Source organism: Limulus polyphemus, unplaced genomic scaffold, assembly GCF_000517525.1.
Source record: "Limulus polyphemus unplaced genomic scaffold, Limulus_polyphemus-2.1.2 Scaffold1503, whole genome shotgun sequence".
Lineage (NCBI taxonomy): Eukaryota > Metazoa > Arthropoda > Merostomata > Xiphosura > Limulidae > Limulus > Limulus polyphemus.
The window spans coordinates 193,317-213,659 of record NW_013667113.1 but is presented as its reverse complement, the minus strand read 5'-3'; the positions used below and the strand labels follow the sequence as shown (position 1 = coordinate 213,659).

Sequence of the window (20,343 nt, the reverse complement as noted above, 5' to 3'; positions counted from 1 at the left end):
GACCGCAATTGTTTTGGAGGTCTCTGCTAGTAAAATATCAATACAATAGCTCTTCCGTGATTGCCGCATGACAATAACCTTTGACATGCGTAACAGCTGAAGAATATATATATATTAAGATTCCATAATATTATCAAAATTGTGTTGTTCCATTTTATCCTATTTCTCAATAGATAGTTTGCGGATGTTGGCAGAGGATTGTGGTGGCGAATGCGACGTTCTAAAGGTACCGAGTTGTGCTGAGTTCTAGTAATGGTGTCAAATAGACAAGATGCTATTTAAAGTTTTTAAGCAGCTTATTAGCGCGGTGGAATGTTGCATTATCGTCATGAAAGAGCCATTATCAGTCTGGTCTAAAATGTAAAGTGATCATATTCGTCCTTCTAAAATAGTTAAAACCATTTTTTTGTATCTCGTTAAAACCATTTTTTTGTATCTCGTTAAAACCATTTTTCGTATCTCGTACTGTTTTCTCCATATTTTTGCTCTACCGTTAGAGAAGAAATGGGAAAAATGTTAATCACATCACATGCTTTCAATTATTTATTGCCAAAGTCTGCACAGTAAGTATCATTGAAGCCGGGCTTTCCATTTTGCATTTGAGGAAAGAAGTTCCAGGACTGGTTGTCGACTGCCATATTGGAATTTGTATTATGCCTTTTTCATGGTGCTGTTGTAGATAGGTCATTCCTGACAAATCCTGCTCATCTTGCTAGATGACACTTATTGTCACTTCCCTTTAAAAGTCTGACAGATTATTAAACTTACTCTTAAATCTATGGACTAGTCATCATTTGCACTAATACGGATCAAGCTTTAGTTGTTTTTTTAAGCGCAAAGCTACGCAATCGGCTCTCTAAGATGTACCCACCGCGGTTATTGAACCCCGATGTTTTTAGCGTTATTTAAGTTTATCGCTGAGCAACTGGGGGTCAACGGGTCAAGCAATCAACTTACACATCACATGATAAGTTTATTTGGCATACGAATATCAAAGGATGTGGAAGTCGTATTAAAGTAGCTTATCAAGCATAAAGGCAGTATTTTTTCCTATTATGATCTATATTATCAAACTAACATAGTACTACGTCATGATGGTAGTTCTCGGCTTATTTCTCACCCGCTTCATAGATGATAGTTTCTCATATTTTTCAAAGTATTTGATCTTATTCATGTCTTCAGTTAGAATTACAGCGTGTTTTCTTACAATCTGATCTCTGAGACTCAAAAACAAGTGACCATTTATTTAATCAAATACTTACTAATCTATATATAATTCAGCTAAGACCTGCTTCAAAGACGAAAGACTCAACAATTTCGTTATTACAAGCCACTGGTCGTAATTGTATTCCCAAGAGAAAAAAGTGAAAATATTTACTTAAGTATGGATAGATAGATGGATGGATAGATAAATATTGCGCAACATGTATCATTAATTTGACAGCTAAGGGAAAGGACATAAAAACAGCATGTTTTATTTATGAGAGTCCTTTAAAACAATGGTTTGTTTTAGCGCAAATCTGCACAATGGGTTTACCACTAAACCACCGAGGGACATTGAAAATGTAAATAATAAAATCGTTCACTTATAAGACAGACAAATAAAACTAAGGTACAAATTACAATGTGGGGGAGGTAATATATATATATATATATATACAATATAATGATCGAATCTGTTTTGTCTCGTCCAGAAAAATCAATACCTGATTCGTTGTTTGCTTTCTTTTTAATTCCTCCTCTCGATTGGGGAATCAGTACAGCAACCACCAAGATTATATTCTTGTCACACTATCTTTGATTTTCTTTCATGATATTAAGAGAGGATAAAAAGGGACTATTTTCTTCCTGTAATGTTTGGGTTATCTCGGTGGAATGTCAAAATTCTCGATAGTATGATAACCAGCAGTCAATCTCAGGTTTCTGTAAGTTTACAATAGAATTCTGGAGGGCATGATTACATATGTAATGTCAGTACTATGTCAATTTTGTCAACACTTCTTTATTGGTGGTGGTATAATTTCTCCGTGAATGCCTAAAAGATAGGTCGTGTGAGTCACAATTCTTTCATCATCATCTTGGATCTGAAAAGTACTACATCAGTATGAGTATCGATTTTTGAAGCATGAAGAAGGAAGAAAGGGCATTACCTTTCGCAGAGGTAGACAAACAATAAAATTTGTTTCTATAATGTTGCTTCAAAGTCTATCCAAACAAACCGTATACAGTTAAGATTAAAATATTGTGAGGATCTCTGACAAAAAGCAGTAGTAAAGCAAGACAAAAATCCAATACACTTTACATTTATTGTTTGGGTTATTGTTTAAACTAGTTTGCAATAGCTGTAGTCATTTTTTTAGAATCAGTGGCAATGCCCTCGCGACCCACAGCATGTACTAAAACGTTAATCAAATCTTATCTAATGTACAGTTGAATAATTAGATGTTTAAGTAAGTAGATTCTTCAGTTACTTTTGGACATTGATTTCCAATATCAAGAAGATATAATATTATATTAGTAGAGATATTTAAGAAAGAATTATATCGCTTGTAAGAAGGTGCTGGGCACAAACCTAAGTTAAATTCATATTGTTATTGGCCACTGCTGAATGTTATATTTTGGTAGCTCTTTTCGTACAGTTCAAATCTTCACCAATCTGCAGGTATATGTAAGGGACAAAATCACTGTACACCTTTCAAGGTATATGGGAACTTGTGGGTTTGAGGGAAATAGAAAACGTCAATGAAAGCAATAACATTAAACTGCCTTAAGTACAGGCTGAATCGTGTGTGTCCTCCTTCTTACCCATAGGGTCCAAAGATGATGGCCATTTTCTGTCTGAAGATTGGACAGATTTATGTGACCTCTTAACCAATGGTTGTCTTTACGATGGCTGATAAGGTAAGTTCACCCATTGGTGATGTTATTGTACTGAGTATAGTAGATTCGACTAAAATATCTAATTGGCTTAATAGTTAATCAAAATCTTGGTTAATTTAATATTCACTTGTTTTGCTACATCAAGTCCTTTGACAGAGATGAGAGTTTGATAAAGTAATAGTAAGATTTCTATTGGTTCAACGCAGATGGTGTTTGGACCTAGATGCGGATTGAGAGCACAGCTGTGGAATAGACCAGTAAAACCTGGCTATAATATATTTAACTTTAACACTTATTATCTTCTAACCTTATTATCACTTTCTACCGCCTTGAAAGAGATACCACCTTATAAAATGCGAATGGTTAATGGATATTCATATGGAAAATATTGCTTGATAAGAACGCCTTCAAAACTTTGTTGTGAAAGATTTAATATATTTTGTTAAAACTTAGCTTTCTGATGGTTATGACATCTGGCCTTGCACAATGTATGGTGAATGATTCACTCCTCCCTGGGATTAACAATAATCGAACATTGTTCTCATTATTTTGGACTGAGGTGACCACTTAGTCAATATTCAGTTTTTCCATACTTATAACCAGACTTGCCTCTTCCCACCGAATTAATGAAATAAAGTTCCATAAGAATAAAGATGAGGAATTAACAAAATTCTACTGTTTGCCAAAGTTGGATTTTCTGGCCAAGTTATTTGAAGGATGTAGCGAGCTGACTTTTCCTTTCTCTTTTGGTGGATTGTTATAAATCACAACATGGATAACACCTGCTCTATCTCCTTGATCAGCCATTGTTCCAGTACGATGAAGAACCAATCTGATTCCAGCAACTACTTAGAAACTTCTTAGTCAGAGTCATTAAAATTTAGAAACAAAGTCAGAAGGTAGGTTAATCACGATAACTAGACAAAAAGAAAACAGTACAAAAAAAGAACACCCGGGTCGGCGGTAGAATATCAGTTATCGTACTCGGTTTGTGAATCCAAGGGTTGATGCTTCGCAGCCCTATGGCATTAAGTCGTTTTCCATATGGACTGTGGGTGTGCTATAATAGAACCAAGCAAATCCCAGTGTTCAGTACCTCAAGCGTTGATAGTTCGTGCTGTATACTAGCTGCCTTTCCTCTAGTCTATTAGATAAATATTAGAAACGACTTTGCGCAAACAGTCATTATATATTTTTGCTCGAAAATTCGGAACAAATTGAAAGAACAAAACAATAACTAAACCCATAATCCCAGAAATGCACATAGATCCTGTTTCTGAAACCATCCTTTCATGTATCCTAGCAAGCATATTTCTCTAAAAGACAGTAAAGAAACCACGATTTTATCCTTTACTGTAAAATAAGATCTTAGATAACAAGTTTTGCAATGACAAAAAAAAAAGAAATTTAATGTAAGTGAAGATGAGAAAGTTAAATTTAAATACAAAAAATAAGATATTTTATATAATAAAAACTTCGTTTGTTCCCTACAATAGATGGTAATAAACTTGAGCTATTTTATTCCGGAATTTGGTCCCCCTCTTGTCTGATGTTAACGTATGGGGTTAAAAGTACTGACATTTTTAGTATAAGTGTGGAAGTCTATTTATATTATCATGGTCTATATAAAACAGACTCAATTATCTTCCCAGAGCACATACCGTACAGACATACAGACTTTACTTCCATGTAGATAAAATATATCGTGTGTTTGAGAATTTGTTTGTCCTCGAACTCCTCCCCCCCCATAAGATGGAGCTAAAAGAACCAACCTCGGCAGAAAACTTATCTACATGGTGTAAACCCTATGGGGGAAGTACAAAAGGATAGCCATTATTCACAGAAGCCTTAATGTACCCATAAAGATCCTATATTATTTGCAATTACTTTTATAGCTACTTCATGAGGGGTTTATACCCCAACAAAAACAAGGTTAGAGCACCCACCCGTGGTAATTGAACACGTGTGACAAGTGACAAGTTTGCGACTGGGTGTACGATTAGAATTTCAAAAATGGAGTTCCCAGAAACACGAGGGGAGTCAAAAACACAGTATCCGATACCAGATTCGAGTTCAACGACCCTGCAAAACTACTCCTACTCACCCATTATGTTTGGTGCGTTTTTAGGGGACGTTTAAACCTCACGGTGAAGCGCGGGTATTTCATGCTAGTAAGTTATATAAATTTATAGAAAGTACATCTTTCACAAAAGTGCAAGATCGCATATACCTTTTATATGTTCAAATATATGTTGCTTGCAAGCTTGACAGGCGTTTTCAGTTAGGTTTCACTCTTTGATGTGTAATATTCTTACAGCATTCACCCTTTGTAAGATCTAAATATCTGCATTGGTAGGATCTCTGTAACAATCTTTTAGCAAAGGTGTTAATAGATGTTGACGCATTCTTTACTAAACACACAACCCTAAACCAGCAGTTACCACATGAGATCGACAGAAGATACAATAACACCAACTATCAAAGAACCTTTAAATTTGAAACTAGGTATAGTCTTCAGCAACTATGAATCTAGAGTTCTTCTTATGCTATGATAACAATATCAACCACATGCATTGCCAATATATACTAACATTTCTGATAAGATACTCCAAAAAAAAAATATATTGTTACGACAACGGAAGTCACGTGACGTTGGAAGCATGCGTGACTGAGTTTCTCGAATTATCGGGGAAGCTCGAGTGTGATTGAGACGCCTCTTTGTTAGCATATAAGCCTGGCGAGAAAAGCCAGTGGTTTTGAATGTATGATAAAGTGAACAATAGTCAGGGTGAGTTTCGGGCTAGTGTGTATTTTGCACTCATAGAGAGTGAAGTTATCGAGATTGTGAATCGCTGTGATTTATAGCGTGTGTTATAAAAGTCATTAAGTTGAATGTGACGAGAAACGTACTGACTGTGGAATTACTGTGTGCTAAAAGTTTGTATCGAGAAAGAATAAACTGATTTAATCATGAAAGGACTTGCATTGCTGAAGCTTTTCGGAAAGAATTTCTACCGGAAATTAACAAACAAGCAGATACGCAACAATATCATTAATCATCAATCAATAAAAACTACAACTTAAATCATCTCATAAATCAAAATTGAATAAACCGCAAACTCTAAATCATCTGCATTAAAAATCGTTATTGTCGATTAAACATGAACGTAACTTCATAAATGATGAGTATCACGCTCCTCTAAATAATTATTGTCTATTATTCAGGCTCAAACGTGACTTATTACAGACTAAGATATTGTTAAGATAGTAAGCTATGTCGAGCTGGTTTGTAACTAGTTAAAAGAATAACTTACAAAAAAGAAATTAAAATTCATCAAACAGTACAGTCAATTCTTTTTCCATCAGAGTTGCATGTTTACCTGATATTAAAAGATTCCTTACGTAATACATTCAGGTTCTAGTTAACTTCAAGTAATCATATTTTCTTTCTTTTACCCAGAAATTAGCGAAACACCTTACCCTTCACAGTACAGTTTTGTATGCAGACTGTGTAAACTTTCTGTTTATTGATTAAATGCCTTCTATACACTCTGATAAAGTATTGTTGTATATTTTGGGTGTTGAATGATCTATAAGTTACAGTAACACGAGGACTTCTTTGGAACAAAATATGAATTGCTCAAATATGACACCTTGTTATTCATTCATTATATAAAAAATTGGCACGTTCTGAGAAAACACATGAAATTTCCATATACACAGAATTAAGTCTTTCAGCTGTGACAAAGTTTATGTTAAAATACCTGAAATTTATCAATGAATGTACACAGAGGATCACAGAAACAGTATCATTGGCATGTTGCTGGTATTTAACAAACGTTTGGTTAAGAAGCAGAATATTATCCCAATAACAATACAACAAAGATGGAAAAATACCAATAGTAAATATAAAAAAAGATGAAAACATAGTTAAGCAAACTTTAAGTAAAGATTATTCATAGCTAAATAAAGTGCGTATTGAGAACAACTCCCTCGAGGCTCAGCGGTAAGACTGAAAGCTTATAAGGCTAAATTTTGGGATTCAATACCTGTGATTGGCACAGCACAGATAGCCCATTTTGTAGCTTTCGCTAAATCAAAACAATGAAACAATAACAAAGAAACAAACAAACAAGGTTAAGAAATGTTTTTTAAATCATAGTGGGGATATCCTTGTTTAATATTATTAATTCGGTGAACATCTTTAGTTTAATACAAACACTGCAATGAATATCCTTAATTAAACATTACACAGGCCTGCAACAGTTTTATTGTCTTGAAATGTTTACATGTTCTACAGTAATTCCTGTACGCTGAATCTGAAAATGATATCCATTTTTTTTCCATCACGTAGAAACTTTTCACAAAACGTCATATGTATTTTTTCATAAGTGAATCAGTTTCATTGAAATCGGGTCAAATGTTTTTATGCTTAATATGTTGAAAACCACTGGCGGTAGATTTCTCAAGACAAATCGCGCGGTGAGAGTCTTATCGAAAGTTTTAGAACCCACGAGAAACACACCGGTTAATAGGCCGCATGACGTGTCATTTCTGGATAATATTTGTTTGTGCGTGCACTTTGACACTATTTTTTCTTTTCAATATTGCCAGGTGGTTACGGCACTCGACTCGCAATCTGAGGGTCGCGGGTTCGAATCCCCGTCACACCAAACATGCTCGCCCTTTCAGCCCTGGGGGCGTTATAATGTGACGGTCAATCCCACTATCCGTTGGTAAAAGAGTAGCCCAAGAGTTGGGAGTGGGTGGTGATGACTAGTTGCCTTCCCTCTAGTCTTACACTGCTAAATTAGGGACGGCTAGCGCAGATAACCCTCGTGTAGCTTTGCGTGAAATTCAAAAACAAAACAAACTTTTCAAGATTATTCATTCGTCGTTATGGCAATAAGAGAGTGTTTAAATGACCCAAACACATTTGTTGTAAAGAAACAAAGGCAAAACATTACAGAATTTGTCAAAAAAGCGCATTACGCGTATTTTGAAATATAACTTTGGGACTAAGACAAATCATGGGCTCCGCACAAAGTTTGCACCGTTTGTGTGTAAGAGTTGAGACAATGGACTTAAGGGAAAAAAAGTCTTTGCCTTTTGGAATTTCAATGAACCTAAAAATAACTGCAATTTTTGATCGTGTAACATGCAAGACTACAAAACTCGAAATAAAAAGGAAATTTCTTATCCGAACCTTCAATCTGCTATAAGACCTGTTGCTCAAGGACCTGATGTACCCTGTACCTACTCCACCTGAGACTCGTGATACAGTTTAATGTGATTCTGAATCTGATGTCAGTAGAAATGATGATAGAGATAGTTTTCAACCTGAAACGTCTGGTGAACCATAATTTTTCACATAAGGTGAACTTAATGATTTGGTGAGAGATTTGGGTCTTCCAAAGGATTCTTCAGACATTTTTGGGGCCAGTCTTCGAGCTAAAAACTTACTTTCTCCACAGTCATCATTTTACTGGTACAGAAATCGTGAGAAAGAGTTTATACCACACTTTTCGAAAGAATGTTCACTGGTTTATTGCAACAATATTACTGAATGCTAGGAGCTGCAGTCTATGAACCAAGTGAGTGGCGATTGTTCATTGATTCCTCCAAAAGAAGTATAAAAGGTGTTCTATTTCACAATGGTAACATATATGCGTCTGTTCCTATTGCTCATTCAGTTCACTTGAAGGAAACGTACGAAAATCTCGAACTTCTTCTTAATAAGGTCAAATATAAAGAACATGATTAGCTTTTGTGTGGAGACTTAAAAGTTCTATGTATGTTGTTGGATCAACAATCCAGTTATACAAAGTTCCATGTTTTTTCGAGTGAATAGGATAGCAGAGCACGAAATCAGCACTGGATAAAGAAGCAATGGTCACGCAAAGCCAGCCTGATACCAGGATCGAAAACTTTGAACGTGAAAGTTTGGTTGCCAAAAAGAAAGTCCTTTTACCTCCACTTCACATAAAACTGGGCTTGATGAAGCAGTTTTTAAAGGCCTTAGACAAAGATAGCAACTGTTTCAAATATCTATGTGGGCAATTCCCAGCTCTTTCAGAAGCGAAACTTAAATAAGGGATTTTTGTTAGGCCTCAGATTAGAAAATGGACTTCGGATGAACAGTTCGAAAAGACAATAAGGAAAGTTAAAAAAAGAAGCGTGGATTGCCTTTAAAGATGTTATTGAAAATTTTTTAGAAAACAACAAGGACCCAAATTACGAAAATATTGCTAATAACATGCTCGAAAAATTCCAAGATTTGGGTTGTAATATGAACTTGAAAGTTAATTTCTTACACTCACATTGACTATTCCCCTCCAACTCTCGGCGCCGTCAGCGAAGAACAAGAGGAAAGGTTTCATTAAGGTATCAGGGAAATGGAAAGGAGGTATCAGGGAAAGTGGAAAGGCAGCATTGTAGCTGATTACTACTGGTCATTGAAACGAGATGCTCCAGACGCAATACATAAAATAAAGACCACAACATGTAGATTTCACACACAAAAAATTAGGATGAAGGAGGATGCATATTCGTTTGACATTAATGCTTTTCCCTTTTCTACAGTTTGTTTGTATTTTTGTTAACAAACATAATAATAAAAAAATTTCATTGTGATAAACAAAATAATAATTTGATCTATGTAGGAGTTTTTTTTCTTCCTGATTTGTCAAAAAACCTTTCGTGATAAAAAAATTGAATATTATTTTCGTACTTTGCGTAGCTGAATAATGGTATATCCGTTATTAAGACCAAAACAACTTTTATGAAGTTTAAATTCGCAGGCCTGTGTTATAAACGTAGTAAACATATTTAGTTTGATGTTACCAAGATATGAATATACTTATCTATATAACATACAAAGCTTGAGAAAAAAAAAGCATAAAGGATAATTATGTAACGTCAACATCGTAATACAATATTTGACCAATAATAGTAATATTTACCAAATATTGTAAATCTAGGCTTCGATGATTAATTTGTGGTAACTGTGATTATAAAGTGTGACATCGTTATGAAAAGCAGTCATGAAAGATTTACGGAATTATATCATAAAAAGATCGTATCAAATGTAAAGTAACATTTTCTGAAAGACATATTTACTTTGGTAAAGGTAACTAACATAACCTAATATATAAATCATTCCTTGATCTTCCAGCCCTGTGATAATTTGATAATATATACCTGAATTTACTTACTTGACGAACATCGTAATACCCGTTGTTTCCATTGCACGTGCAATTCCCTTCCACGATTTAGAAATGTTGAACACCTGTTTTGCCGTTAAAGGAAGCCTTGGATCAGGAGGAGCAGGAACAGGTGGATCATCTAAGGGATCCCGCGAAGAATCATCTTGAATTTTTTTACTAAGAGCTTGCAATCCTTTAGTGAATGTTCCGCCCATTATCAACTTTAGTAATTTTGACTTCAAGGGCTACTACGACTGTCAGTTTCCTTCTAAAATCGCAATTTTTTTTTCAATTATTTGACCTGAAAATATTCGTAGAAAATTATTTTAACGGAGATTTATTTTACAGAAATAGCATCTTTTCTGCTTTATTACATAACGTCAAATTATAAAGATAAAATTAAATCATGTCATGCACAAGGTATCAGCGCTGTTTTGTTCTATTTTCTACTTAGCGAAACATATTCATTTTAAAGAATCGTTTTCTTAAGATTACATCATGTAAAAATACAAAAGGTTCACAAAATAAGATCCTCTATGCAGCCTGCAACGTATAGAAATAAGATATAAAAACAAATATTTCTGGACAAAGCACGGAATGACTTTGTGATATTCGAGTATCTCATGTATTCTGTATATCACTAACTTTTTCATAACCTTTAGTGATATTAAACATTTTGAAATTTTCGTATGTATTGCTTATAAACAGGTTTTAGCATAAGAACTATTGGAGTTTCTCCGTTCAAGCGTGACTTTGCCTCTCTCTCATTTTTTTTTTTTGGAACTAGTATCACTTCCTGTGCTGGAGAAAAAATAGCCTCATCCTTCCGTTGGCTAAGGGTAAGACTCTGGAATTTCTAAGACTCTGAAGTTTCATTTTTTTATGTCCTTATGCATAGTATATTAGACTACCTCATTCTACAGGGAACGGGTGACTTTTGTTGAAAGGTGTCGTTTTGTTTTGTATATATATTTGTTATTCTGCTAGACAGTCCCATTCTAAAGGGGATAGTTATCTTTGTTGCTTGGTTTTATTTTGTTTTGTACTTTTTATTTTATGTAGTTCATCTATTAGACTGCCGCCTTTTTAAACAGGTAGGTAATCTTTGTTAAAGTTGTTTGATTCATCATTTAATTATTAAACGATTTGGCCAAGTTATTATTTTTTAATGTGTTTTACTTAAATTCTATTTTGTCATTTAGTTTGAAGTCTGTTAGACTAATCCCATTTAAAGGGTAAGGTATGTTTTAAAGCTTTTTTTAAATATGTGATTTCTATGTAAAGATTTTGCATTCATATAAGGTGTGTACTAACCTGTTACTTGTTATTTGTTAAATATATTAATATGTTGGTATTTAAGGGTATTTTCATATATTTCTTTGTTTAAGGGCCATTTCATATATTTTATCTTTGTTAGATGGTATTTTTGTATTGTATTCGGTGTTAAAGGGTTTTTTATGTTTGTATTATGTAATTTGTGTTTTCTTTTACTCTTACTTTTTCATTTATATGTCTCATTTCCATGGTAACATGTTTTAAAGGATTTTATTTTAATTATTTCATTTTATTGTGCATTATTTCATTATGCATTTAATTTCAGTTTCAGTTATATGGTTTTATTGTAATGAATTGTGTTGAATGGTAGGTCATTTGCAATATTTTAAGGGCATTAATACATAATACTTTATTAAAGCGTTGTGTCATCCACGTGTCGTGTACATGTCTTAGGGACAAAGGAAAGTTAACGTGATTCTTGACCAGGTCGTAGGTTTAAAGCTGATTTTAATTGGCGGCTTGAGGTCACACCTGAAAGACAGATGAGGAGTGTGTGAAATTCGAGTATATCATGTACTTTTTCACCATCTTTTGAAAATTCTATGTATTTTGCTTCTATGTAAATTTTGGCTTAAGAATACTTGATCCAGAACCATCAGATTTCTCAGTTAAATCGTGACTTTGACTCTCTCTTTCTCCATTTTTCGGATCAAATGTGTTGCCAAAAAGGTAGACATATTCTTTCGCTGGCTGAGGAGAAAACATCGGAATGTCTAAGACTGCGATTGTTAAGAGCAAGTGATAGGTTACGTGATACATCAACAAGACAAAGAAACTGGTGGTTTTGTGTAAACCTAAATTTCACGGACATCCCTACTTGTGCAGAGATTCAAGTCGAGGGAAGAAAAGTTGAAGATCTAGTCACTGATCCAGTAGATGTGATCATCCACTTGTCTACGCACACTTGTTCCCTGTGTTTTATAATAAAGATTGTTTTCATTGTCATTAAAACATGTCCAATCACTTTATTTCTCACACAAGTTAAAAACTCAGTTGAGTTTGCAGATTCAGATAACTTATCAATTTTTCTGTTCGACCCTGCTGTTAGCATCTCTATCCTATACTTGCAGGCTTGGCATGGCCTTGTGATTAAGGCTCGTCACCGAACATGCTCTCCCTTTCACTCATGGGGGTGTTATAACGTGATGGTCAATCCCACTATTCGTTGTTCAAAGAGTAGTCCAAGAGTTAGCGATGAGTTTGACTAGCTGCTTTCCCTCTAGTCTATCAATAATAAATTAGCAACGACTAGGGCAGATAGCCTTCGAGTAGCCTTGTGAGAATTCAAAACAAAACAAACTTATTCGCAGGAAAATAAGTCAATCTGAGAATACCACAACTTAAGAAAACGCCCAGAACATAGGGTTACATTTTCAAGTAAGAATTTGACGAAATAATTCCACCAAAGTTGTGTTCTAAAAGTAATATTATCAGTGAGTAAAAAAACAGTTTTTAACTGGGCACGTCTCGGTGATTATTGAGCTGAATTGAATATTGGAAGGTCTATCCTTCCTACCCGCAACATGCCTCTGAACACGCTCCATACTGTTAGCTGTGGGTGTGAAATAAAAATTGACAGTCAATTCCGCAGTCTAAATTAGAGACGGCTATGTTTGAGCCTGACCGTTTGTACTTATGTCTCATATTAAAGTACTGTTCAAGTTGAAGATACCAAACGTCAAAAAATGATTTAAAAATAATGAATATTCTCATAAATATTTACAACTAATAGTAAATCTAATATTTTCTTATCTGTATTTTTCAATATATTTTTTTCAATCTTAGTTGTTAAGGTTTCTTTCCTCAAGAACGTTTATTTGTAATTGTCAAGCTCTTTTTTCGTTTATTAGATGTATTTTATCCTTTTATTAGTATATGTGATAAACAACTTTTAAGCATTATATTACTGTTTATTAATAGCTTACTGTTCTGTCATAACTGTGAAAAACACGCAATGCAAAAAACTACACAACTTGACGTCATACTTTTGTGTTTAATAGGTACGATCAACGGTAGAAACTACAGCACTTGAAGCAATAAGTTTGTGAATAAAAACACATAAACAAGCAGAATTGCAGAACATTTTAAAATTAAAACAAGTAAGAGGATAGTCTTTTATGTTAAATAATTTTAAAATACTTAAGGAAAACATCACCTGTATCATGCATGAGAGAATGAGCACAAATCGTGATTTTAATGTTATATTGCTTGTCCACAAAAATACCACATCGACTTCAATAAGACAAAATGTTAAGTAAATGAAATCTAAGCTGATCCTTAATGCCAGTGTCAGTAATACAGCTAGATTTTTTTTGTCTCTTTTTTTATACTAGATACATAATATAAACTACTCCAAAAAAATAAGTGATCGCGTGATTTTATCAAGCTACCCACCCCACCCCCCTGAGTAATTCTAGATAAAACTATTCAAACTCCCTGTACAATTACGACCTTGGGAAATACAGTTTATGTACCTGAGTGTCTAAATCATTTTATTCATATTACATCAGTGCATAAACCTACTAATCTCCTCGCCATAAATCTCAGTTCCAGGTGACAGAATTAGCTTTTCTCTGACATTTTACCTCATGTTTGATGGCAGAATCAACTTATTTTTCAGCTGTAAACTTAAATTTTAGGTTACAGTATACCTTATATTTAAATTAAAAAAATAAATTTTGGGTTACATTATACTTGTTTCTGAGCTATAAGCTAGGTTTTATGTTTCTGTATCTACTTCTTTTTTAAACTTTATAACTAAATTTGGTGTTCCAATATCTATTTACCTTTGAACTATAAAACCAAGAATTAGTTTACGGTATATTTATATTTGAACTATAAATATCAGTTTTGGGTTATATCATAATTATCTTTCAACTATAAAACTAAAATGTAGGTTACACTACTTACTTATCTTTGAACTTTAAAACGAAGTTTTGGGTTACAGTATCTATATATATCTTGAACAATTATATGATTAACTCCACGTTACACGTGTATCTCGAAGATACAACGCTGGTCTTATGTTTTCAGTTCTATGTGAATTTGACAAAACGTTTTTCATCTCTTTACGATTCGTCATCAATTAAGTTCAAAATGACTGTTCTTGATTCAAAAATAAATTGAGAAATTAAGTCTACTTATGAATTACGAGAAGCGAAAAATCTTCTACACATTTACTAAAAATGTATCATTTTAACAATATCGTGACTTTCATCATTTCAATCACATTTGTCACAAAGATCTATCATAGCATATGCTCCTGTTATACTACCAATTTTCATATGCTATATTAAAAATAGTACGTTCTTTATTAGAACTTAGTAAGTGATAAAACCATACGTCACTACAGAATTCCTTATAAAATAGAAGAGTGCACGATCAGATCTAATCGTTGTTCTGCGTGACCAGATATGATCCTTTTTTAACTCTTCGAAAGACACTGCACATACTGCAGATATGTCTAAGTATTTTACTTAGACATATTCGAGCGAACAATAATCTGGTTCTATCATTGCTGTTTCTCCATAACACGTGTCGAATGTCAGTGGTGGTAATAAAGACAAGAGTAAAAAAAGACAAAGAAAATCACACAAACAGGTAAAACAGTTAAAATATATAGAGAGATGTACAAAGCAAACGAAACTTATAAGAAAGGATAAACAAAACAGTAGGGTTTAATAGGAAGTGTTGAACAATAATGGGAAGCCATTAGTCAGAAAAGTGTATTAACAACAGCTTAATTATTAACTCAGTTGGTTTACATGATTTCAATAATTTCAAAATATTCTTTTTTTTTACTTTTATACTGTTTGTGTTTGTTTGTTTGTAATTAAGCACAAAGGTACACAATGGGCTATCTGTGCTCTGCCCACCACGGGTATCGAAACCCGGATTCTAGCGTTATAAGTCCGCAGACATACCGCTGTACCACTGGGGGGCTAGTGTTTGTGTACTTTTGTTTTGTTTTTTACTTTTGTCTTTTTTTTTTCCACTGTCTCTTCTTCCTTTGTCTTTATAACCTAGATTGGTCGAATGCATGGCTTCTTATTCGCCTAACGTAAGTTACGAACTCTGATTCTATTTAGGATCCACGGTGCATGTAGAAGTACACAGGTTATATACTTAATGAACCACTTCATATTATGTGTTTACTCTGTTTTTTTTTAATATTCACTCTAGTCAATGGTTAATAAAGTTTTTAATGTAGGGAAATATTTTCCAAAGAAAAAATTATAATGAATGAAATAATTGAGCTTCAATAGTAAAACCGAAACACTTTTGGAGATCTACTCTAGCTTCAATGTATTCTTAAATCTAGTGAATGAGTAAACAAATTTCAACAAGCCAACGCCCTTTGAAAACATGTTTGTCTCAAATTTGATAAAACAACAACAACATATGAACAGTTCAAAGAAGCATACAAAATAAATTCTGCAGAGTTCACGAATACGTTTCAAGGTTGGATGTATTTCAAAATAATGTGTAAATGTTTTATCAAGAGTTGGTGTTGTTGTTTTTTTTTGTTTTCTCATTTGATCGTTGGGTTTCGCTACTTTAGAAAATATAAAGAATAAAGGACGGCCCCTGACACCAATCAACCACCAAGATCCTCTCCTTCCTGTGGGTGGATGTTTGGATCCCAGAGGAGGTAAACTATACGGTCAGGACCTTTCCTGGGAGGTCCCCTCACCACGTATAATTAGGTTTGCTAATTTAAACAACTTACTGGTGCATTAAATTCTCAGCATTCATCAAACAGTAATAGAAACAGTAGCGTAATCTTTTAAGTTAAACAAATTCTCCTACTTGTCTAACTCTATTTCAATTTAATTTTTAATAGCTTTATTATCCTATAACCCATTATTATTAGTAAAAGTTACCTAAGGACTAAAGGGAAAAGTTAAAAAAACAAAAAACCCTAACAATCTAGTTTTAAGCCTAATATAATAACTTCACGCTTAGCTGTACCTGTAGTAATAAAAGCTAAAAGTGTCCAATCCCAAGTAAACGAACTAAAGTACACTAAAATAACAGTTGTAGGTTTTAAAAATATATTGAAATTATATTTCTCCAGAAAAACGCTATAATCTACGACTACAATTATTTCTTTGTTTCACAGTTCAAATTTTTGTTACCAGACTGTAACTTCTTGACTGAAATAGGAAAGCCCCGTCAATCCCCTCTGAATGAAAAAGCGAGACATTTGCCTTAAAGATTTCCCACACAGAGAATGAATAATGAAGAAATAAGGTACAGGAACAGTCTGAGATGGTGACTGTGGAACATAATCGTCCAATCGAGGTCGTTTTCCAATTAGAGGTTTTTATTTTATTTTGATTATCAGTATTTATACTTTTCATTGAAAAAGATGAAAATTTAGTATTCACCATGGAGTCTTACAAGAGGACGCACTACATTGCCAAACGAGGACAGTGCAGCTACACAGGGGTATTGTGGGCACTATACCCAAATACCAGCACCAGACACAATGTCCACAACACCCGTTGAGAACAATGGCACTCACTTGACCCAGAACCAGCCGACTGACCTTGGGGGGGACATCTCAAGGCCATTCGTCTACAGGAATTCAAGCCCAAAGTGTTGTGTTATTATGTCTTGGTTGAAACATCTACGTCACATCATAGTGAACTTTTTTTTGAAGTCCAAGTCAGTCAGGGATATCCCCATTGAAGATACTCCCATGTTACATTGAATTCCTCAAGAGCAGACATTGTGGAGAGGGATTTGCTTAGCATACCCGAGTCGGAGATTTTCATTGGTCTCTCCAGTCAAGGAGTTTCAGCTGTTCGATGCATCTCCACTCATAAAGATGGAATACTTTTTATTCCGATGTTTACATCGCCACGTCCACCAGCCTGTGTCAAGGCATGTTATTTAACTGTAAGGTATGTCTCTATATTCCTAACCCTCTCAGGTGTTTCCAGTGCCAGGGGACTGGAAACTTTAAGATGTCTTGTCGTGGTTCTTTGATGTGTGTTCATTGCGATGACAAAGGTCACGATGTCTATGAGTGTCAATTGAACCCACTTGCAGTAATTGTAAAAATTCCACCCTTCATACTTTCCTTCTTGCCCAAAAGAGGTACAGTCGTTACGGACTGTAAACAACATCTCTTATCCTGAGTCATGGAAGTTGTTGCCCCTATTCCACCTCGGATATATGCTGCTGCACTCCATTCCACTGCCACGATGGGAGTGCAGAAAGATCTTTCTGTACTTCCCTCGGAGTCTTTCTCTCGTCATGTGCAGAGTCTTCTGCCCTTCATGGATTCAAGAGTTGACAAATCCACGTCTACTCCCGTCCATGTCCCCATAGCATACAGTAACTGCTCGGGCTCTCGCCATCAGTCCCTAGGTGCATGACCATCATTCGGTCATACATTCAATCACTGGAATTTCTTTAAGCTAACAGAGACCTTCCCAAGTTTCTCAGGACAGGATCAATGGAGATCGATAGACCTCTTTCTGGTAAATAGAAGAAAGTTGTGGTCGAAAACAAAAAGGCTTTCCACTATGTTATCCTCCTCATTAATAAAAATGGCTATTTTGATACAGTGGAACTGTCGAGGATTCATTCTAATTTTGAAGACATTAAGGCCTTGATCAGTTCTTATCATTCCTTGTGTTTCTCCTTACAGGAAACATTCCTTGAGATTCTTGATGCTGTCACCTTTTAGTAGTTTTCCTTGTACAGGAATGACAGGTTATGTGATAGAAAAGTTCATGGAGGTGTGACACTTATGGTTGAAAAGTATATAACCACCATGCCTATGCCTTTCACTACATCCCTGGAGGCTATTGCCGTTCTTATCTCCATTGGTTGTATCATCACAGTTTGTTCTCTTTATCTGTTACCAGGAGAGGATTATGATCAAACAAAACTTGATGATCTTATTGAACAGTTGCCGTATCCTTTCTTCATCTAGGAGACTTTAATAGACACAATTCCCTCTAGGGTGGTGCTGATATTGATGGAGGGGTCGTTCTCTGGAGTGTTTGTTCTTGGATCACAACCTCTCTCTCTTCAATACTTGTTCATTTAACTATTTTCACACGTCTAGCCAGTCTTTTACTGCTACAGATCTGTCCATTTGTTCCCCTTACCTTTTTCCTCACGTCTCTTGGAGGGTGTATAATGACCCATAGAGCAGTGATAATTTTCCCATCATTCTAAAAAGATTGACTACAGTCATTGTCACCCAACTCGTCTGCTATGGTGGAAGTTGGAGCAGACTGATTGGCTCTCTTTCACCACTCCCTCAGAATTTGTTCCTGCTGTAATTAGTCTTCTCACTATTAGTGACTGTGTGGAGCCAGTAACTGAGTGTATTGTTCAAGCAGCTGTTCATACGATCTCCAAATCCTCGACACGTTTCTCACAGTATCCAGATCCATGGTGAATCTCTGACTACCAGCTGGTGTGGAAGGCTCAGAAATGGACCTGGGATATCTTTTGCAAATATCCCACTCTTCACAACCTCATTGCTTTTTAGTAGGTTCATGTCCACGCCCAGCTGGTTAGACATCAAAGCCAGAAGGAATTTTGGATTAATTTCACTACCAGCATCTCTTTTACCACCAGTTTCAAAGACGTCTGGGACAGGATTCAAGGGATCAGTGAGAAGTATGCTTCCCATCCCCTTTTCGATCTTACTCTCCAATGGCCAGAAAGTTGCTGATATTCAAGATATCACTTACACCTTAGGTGCTTTTTGCACCTTTCCAGTACTTTCATCTATTCCCTGCATTCTTGGACATCAAGTCACGGGCTGAAAGATCGCTACTTTCTTTTTGGACAAATAATCTCTACGACTATAATTGTCCATTTATGCTGATAGAACTTAAAATTGATCTGGCACTACATCAGTTAGACCTGATGATATTCACTACGAGATATTGCACCATCATCTATGTACTGCCTCTTTTGCTCTTCTTCTGGTTGTTTTTAACCAGACTTGGTAGAAAAATATTTTTCCACATGCATGGCACAAAGCTATTGTCATCCTTGTTTCAAATCCTAAAAAGGATACTAAGATTTCTTCTAATTATTGTCCTATTGCTTTGGCTAGCTGTCTCTGAAAGGTTTTATAGAGGATAGTCAGTGCTCATTTTGTTTGGAGCCTTGAATCAAACAACCTCCTCTCACCCCCCTAATATTAACAGCACTTCATTGTGGACCACCTGATTCATATTGAAACTTCGATCAGAGAAGCCTTCCTCAAGAGAGAGCATCTTATATCAACCTTTGATCTTGAAAAGCTTATGACACTATGTGGAGGTTTGGCATTTTACAGGACCTCTATTTCTATGGGTTGCTTGACCATTTAGCAATTTTTATTCGTAACCTATTACTCAACAGGAGTTTCCAGGTCTGTATGGGTTTGACTTTGTCCTGATCCTTCATCAAATATGAGGTATATTGAGTGGCAGCTTCAGACAGCACTTACTCACCTTCTTCTCCTGTAAAACCATTTGCATGCAATTCTGCAACCAGCGGGGTTTACACACTGATCCAGAGTTCCGTCTTGGTTGAGATTATCTTCCCATGGTGACTGACACAAAGTTCTTAAATCATCTATTTGAATGTAAGTTGACATTTAGTCTTCACATTAAGCAGCTTCATGTCAAATGTACAAGAACACTGAATATCCTTTGCATCCTCTCTTTCACTTCTTGGGAAAAAGATAGATGTTCCATGCTTAAGGTCTATCATGCCCTCGTATGAACCAAGGTGGACTATGGATCTCTGGTCTAAGTTTTTAGCTAGGGATTTTTCATTCAAGATGTTGGCCCCTGTGCATCATCTAGGGCTTTGGCTCAGCACGGAGGTTTTCTGCACTTCACCAGTCCAGAGTCTATACATTGAGCACTATGAACCTTTTCTTCACCACCGATGTTTG

The 20,343-nt window shown here is 35.2% G+C and overlaps 2 protein-coding genes and 1 long non-coding RNA gene across 4 annotated transcripts in view; 2 read left to right on the top strand and 1 right to left on the bottom strand.

Moving 5' to 3' along the window:
* Positions 1 to 12,357, top strand: part of LOC111086872 — a 33,029-nt gene extending 20,672 nt beyond the window's left edge. The window contains exons 2-4 of the long non-coding RNA XR_002611597.1: positions 2,812 to 2,901; positions 10,873 to 10,924; positions 11,779 to 12,357. This is a non-coding gene — a long non-coding RNA (uncharacterized LOC111086872). The remainder of the gene's footprint in view (positions 1 to 2,811; positions 2,902 to 10,872; positions 10,925 to 11,778) is intronic.
* The window catches only part of LOC106463854 (neuroglobin-like), a 95,590-nt gene that overhangs the window by 12,183 nt on the left and 63,064 nt on the right, over positions 1 to 20,343 (bottom strand). Inside the window, exon 2 of one of the 2 annotated variants that reach the window (XM_013923933.2) lies at positions 10,095 to 10,386. In XM_013923933.2, the coding sequence (XP_013779387.1) occupies positions 10,095 to 10,300 (206 nt within the window). In that variant the 5' untranslated portion in view covers positions 10,301 to 10,386. The remainder of the gene's footprint in view (positions 1 to 10,094; positions 10,387 to 20,343) is intronic. The other variant, XM_013923934.2, reaches the window with a different exon arrangement.
* LOC106463853 (neuroglobin-like) overlaps positions 13,442 to 20,343 on the top strand; it is a 165,595-nt gene continuing 158,693 nt past the window's right edge. The window contains exon 1 of the mRNA XM_022391473.1: positions 13,442 to 13,519. The gene's annotated coding sequence lies outside the window, so the exon portion shown is untranslated. The remainder of the gene's footprint in view (positions 13,520 to 20,343) is intronic.